General features: G+C 41.2%; 1 protein-coding gene across 2 annotated transcripts in view; it reads left to right on the forward strand.

Annotated features, from left to right (window-relative positions):
• The window catches only part of LOC104954641 (histone demethylase UTY), a 30,721-nt gene extending 27,024 nt beyond the window's left edge, over window positions 1–3,697 (forward strand). For both annotated transcript variants that reach the window (XM_010781802.1, XM_010781803.1), the window contains 5 exons: window positions 11–198; window positions 318–459; window positions 543–669; window positions 1,153–1,323; window positions 2,558–3,697. In XM_010781802.1, coding sequence (XP_010780104.1) covers window positions 11–198; window positions 318–459; window positions 543–669; window positions 1,153–1,323; window positions 2,558–2,587 — 658 coding nt within the window. In that variant the 3' untranslated portion in view covers window positions 2,588–3,697. The remainder of the gene's footprint in view (window positions 1–10; window positions 199–317; window positions 460–542; window positions 670–1,152; window positions 1,324–2,557) is intronic.
• The last annotated feature ends 473 nt before the right edge of the window (window positions 3,698–4,170 follow it).

The following is a 4,170-nucleotide window of genomic DNA, read 5'->3' on the forward strand; positions in this document are numbered from 1 at the left end:
CCCCCTGCAGGAACAACATCAACTTCCTGATGGGCTCGTGGTGGCCCAACCTGGAGGACCTGTACGAGGCGGACGTGCCCGTGTACCGCTTCATCCAGAGGCCCGGGGACCTGGTGTGGCTGAACACCGGCACCGTGCACTGGGTTCAGGCCATCGGGTGGTGCAACAACATTGCCTGGAACGTTGGACCTCTCACCGGTACGCATGGGATTATGGGATATGGGTTAATGGTTCTAAAGCGTGGAGAGGATGCTCTTAACGTATTTTTGATGCGTCTTCCTTTGCGATGACATCCTGTTTCCTTCATGCTCTTTCAGCCCACCAGTACAAGCTTGCCGTGGAGCGCTACGAGTGGAACAAGCTCCAGAGTGTCAAGTCAATGGTTCCCATGGTGCACCTCTCCTGGAACATGGCGCGCAACATCAAAGTGTCCGACCACAAGCTGTTCGAGATGATCAAGTGAGTCACAGAATCAGCAGCTGGGTGGTTTATATTTAAAGTTTGCACAGGCTGGATTTATTTGAAACGTGTTTTGGTCTCAGGTACTGCTTGTTGCGGACGTTGAAGCAGTGCCAGTGGGTGAAGGAAGCTCTGGCGACAGCAGGCAAGGAGACGGTGCTGAGGCCGAGGACCCGGGACGAGCCGGCCCACTACTGCACCATCTGTGAGGTCAGTGAACGCACCGGCAGCCTTTCAGCATAGATGTATACAAGATGTCTAAAACATTATGTGGGAGTAGAGCTGAACTGTTCCAGTAGATGCGTGTGTAGAATACAAATTCACTTAGTTCACACATTAATGCCACAACGTTGCACTTTACCTTTTCAGTTGGTCCATGAACAGTGTATTAAAAGGCTGCCTTCTTAGCGCTAATTAACGGGCATGCTAAATGGATTTTATTGAATGCATGGCTTTCAGCTATTTAGCAGAAATGTGTCCATTTTCAATTAAACGTCTGCTGCCATTGTGTCCTGGAAATGAGTGTATTATGCACCGTCTATAGCTCCAGGATCTGTCCCTGGATGACAGACTGCAGCCTCTGCTCCATTCAACTCACAAATCAAAGCTGAGCGCCGCGATATAATAGAACGGCATTAAAGCCATTCAATCGGAGCTCTTTCTAATACGCCTGTGTGTTTGTATACTATTCAGGTGGAGGTGTTCAACCTGCTGTTTGTGCGCCGCGAGCTCCTGTCCAAGAAGCAGTACGTGGTGCACTGCCAGGACTGTGCCCGGAAAGGCAGCGCCACGCTGGATAACTTCGTGGTGCTGGAGCAGCACCGCATGGACGACATGATGCAGGTCTACGACCAGTTCACATTAGTAAGTCTCAACTCTGAGGGGCGCTTGCTACCTCTCTCAAAATAAAGTAGAATCATGAATAAACTTCATAAATAATGGTTTCTGTGGAATGTTATTTTATTATTACATTACATAGTATTTATCACTTTTATTGAACACAGATGATTATATTCACTATGAGTGCCATGTTTATCCATACATAATTCATCACAACATTTGAAATAATAATATTATAAACAAAGACTACTACCAAAATCTCCCCTTAGTGACATTCACCGTTCCTATAACCGTAGAAATGCCTAAGTCATAATTGTACTTTTGTTTGCACTTAAGGATTATTAATACCTCTTTAAAGATGCAGTCCAACTAGGGCTGCTCGATTATGGCAAAAATCATAATCTCGATTATTTGGGTCAATAATTGTAATTGCGATTATTAAATCGATTATTCAATGACTTTGAAAACATCCATTTATTGGAGAAAAAAAATGTGAACAGTATGTTTTTAACAGTTGATTACCCTGAACCTTAAAGTATAATTCAACTGAAAAACCAATTAAAAAAAAAAAAAAAAAAATTATTTAAAAATAATAATAAAAAAATAATCGTTTTATTTAGATTACGTTGTTTTCGTAATCGTTGCAAGCCATAATCGTAATCGCGATTGAAATCCGATTAATCGAGCAGCCCTAAGTCCAACAACATCAAAACTGAAGGCTAGATGTTTATTACCATTATTTTTCAATAATACAGTTTGTAAGCCACTACAAAATGTTAATGAAGAAGGAATCCGGTTTATATATATTCAAATGATCTTTTTCAATCAAATGTATAATATTATAGGCGTGTAGCGTAGTGGACTAGTGCGTTGGTGTTAGGATCAGGGGAGCTCAGGTTCAAACCCCACTGCAGTCAGCATGTCGTTTTGTCCCTGAGACACTTCACTCGCTCCTGTGGGGATTGTCCACAGTATTGAGTAAGTAAGTTGCTTTGGGTAAAAGCTTCTAACATGTAATGTAATTTAGAATCCATACGCCCAACATCTATTGCATTTATTACATTTCTCCCCGTTAATGGTGGACTTTCTTGGGGGGTTTTCCTGCAAACTTCTAAGGACAGAGCCCCCTGAGACAAATGTGTATTTAAAAAACCCTGCAGAACAACTTCCTATAAAAGTGAAATACTTTGTCCTTTTTGTCTGGTATTTAATTCCTTATGACTTCAACGACTAATGATCTTATCCTCTTCCTCCCCAGGCCCCTCCTCTTCACTCATCTTCATCTTGACATTAGGTGACGCCTCCTTCTTCTTCTTCTGCTGTGGAGCCATGTGAAGCCCATTTACAGGAACTTGTAATAAGATATTGTTTTGTTTAAAACGAACAAACAAAACATCTACGGACCATTTCTGATATTCAGGAAAGCCAAGGCCGTCTCCCCCATCCTCACACCCTCACCCCCCAACCCCACCCCCGCCATAATGGCTGGTCTCCATCGCGACGGCCGGACGGAGTGTGTCTGTCTATGCAACCTGTTTGAAAGTGCTGGGGGCCCTTCCAGAGGGGGGCGCCACCGAGCTAACTCACAGGACTCTCTTCTCCCCCCCCACCTCCCAGCCCCCTCTACTGACAATGGTTCAGCCCTGTTTTAATGGAGGACTTAATCAAAAACGGTTGGGAACAGGGGGGTTCTTAATGAAAATGTTTTGTAGATACTTGTTAACTGTCACGACTGGCAACACCACCCCGTAAAAGACTACTGACTTGACAAGCTTTCTCTCTCTTCCTTCTTTTTCGTTCTTTTATTCTGGATAAAATGTTTGATTTACTGAATTTCCCCCCAAAATCTTTACCCCTTCTAAGGAGCACTAGCCTAACTTGGTCTTTTTCTATGGTAGATAGTCATTTTAAGACTCTTTGGACAGCAAAATCTCCCCAAAAAAAATTGTAATGTGAAGGTGATTTTCTTTCTTTTTTTCTTTTTACGGCTTTTATGTTTTATCTTTGTCTTGTTTTGTTTCTTAGGTTAAAAAAAGGAAAAATTGAGTTAAAAAAATACGTACTAGCCAAGTCACAAAGAGAATGGGTTGCACATAGCGTTATGGAATAATTTGTGATTTTTGTTTCGTTATGTTTCTAATCTTGATGTAAATTTACACTATTTATAAATACATATTTATTGCTTGAAAATATTTGTTGATGGAATGCTGTTATTTTTTCCAGAGTACCTGCCATTAAAATTTGAAGGAGTTTTGTCATTTTAACACAACTCCTCGTACATTTTCTATATATAAATAAAATTGCTTAGCAAGCATTGTACAGAAACGGACATTTAAAATTGTTTTATTGTTTGAAGAATGTTTTATGATGAGTCAATAAACACAAAGTTGTCAAATTATCCGTGTTTTTTGGTTCCTCAAACACAACACAATACTTTAACATGATCATTTGATATCATTTACAGTACATAAGCAATAAAAACACTTGTAAAACATCGATGTTTATGAGTAAAGGTCTGAAACCCAGCAGACAATGTAGCTGTAGACTGACACACACAGCATCCTACACTGTATGCCAGGTTCAAACCTCACCCAGTGTCTCAAAATGTCATTTTTATATATATTCATAATAACATTTCTTCATAATATGCAGTCTTCACATGCAACACATTTCTTTGAAAATCAAAAGCCGAAGTGTCTGAACTACATGAAAAACACTCTTTACAGAATGCATTAATAAACAGTGGATGTGATGGATGCCAGCAGAGACCCAGTAGCCAGATGTAGCTGCTGCCAGCCCCACAGGATCTACACTGACTACTGAGCAACTGCTGGGCACCCTGTGACCACACGGAGCCAAAATGGCCACCTG

Source organism: Notothenia coriiceps, unplaced genomic scaffold, assembly GCF_000735185.1.
Source record: "Notothenia coriiceps isolate Sejong01 unplaced genomic scaffold, NC01 NC01_scaffold00023586, whole genome shotgun sequence".
In the NCBI taxonomy this organism is placed as follows: Eukaryota; Metazoa; Chordata; class Actinopteri; order Perciformes; family Nototheniidae; genus Notothenia; species Notothenia coriiceps.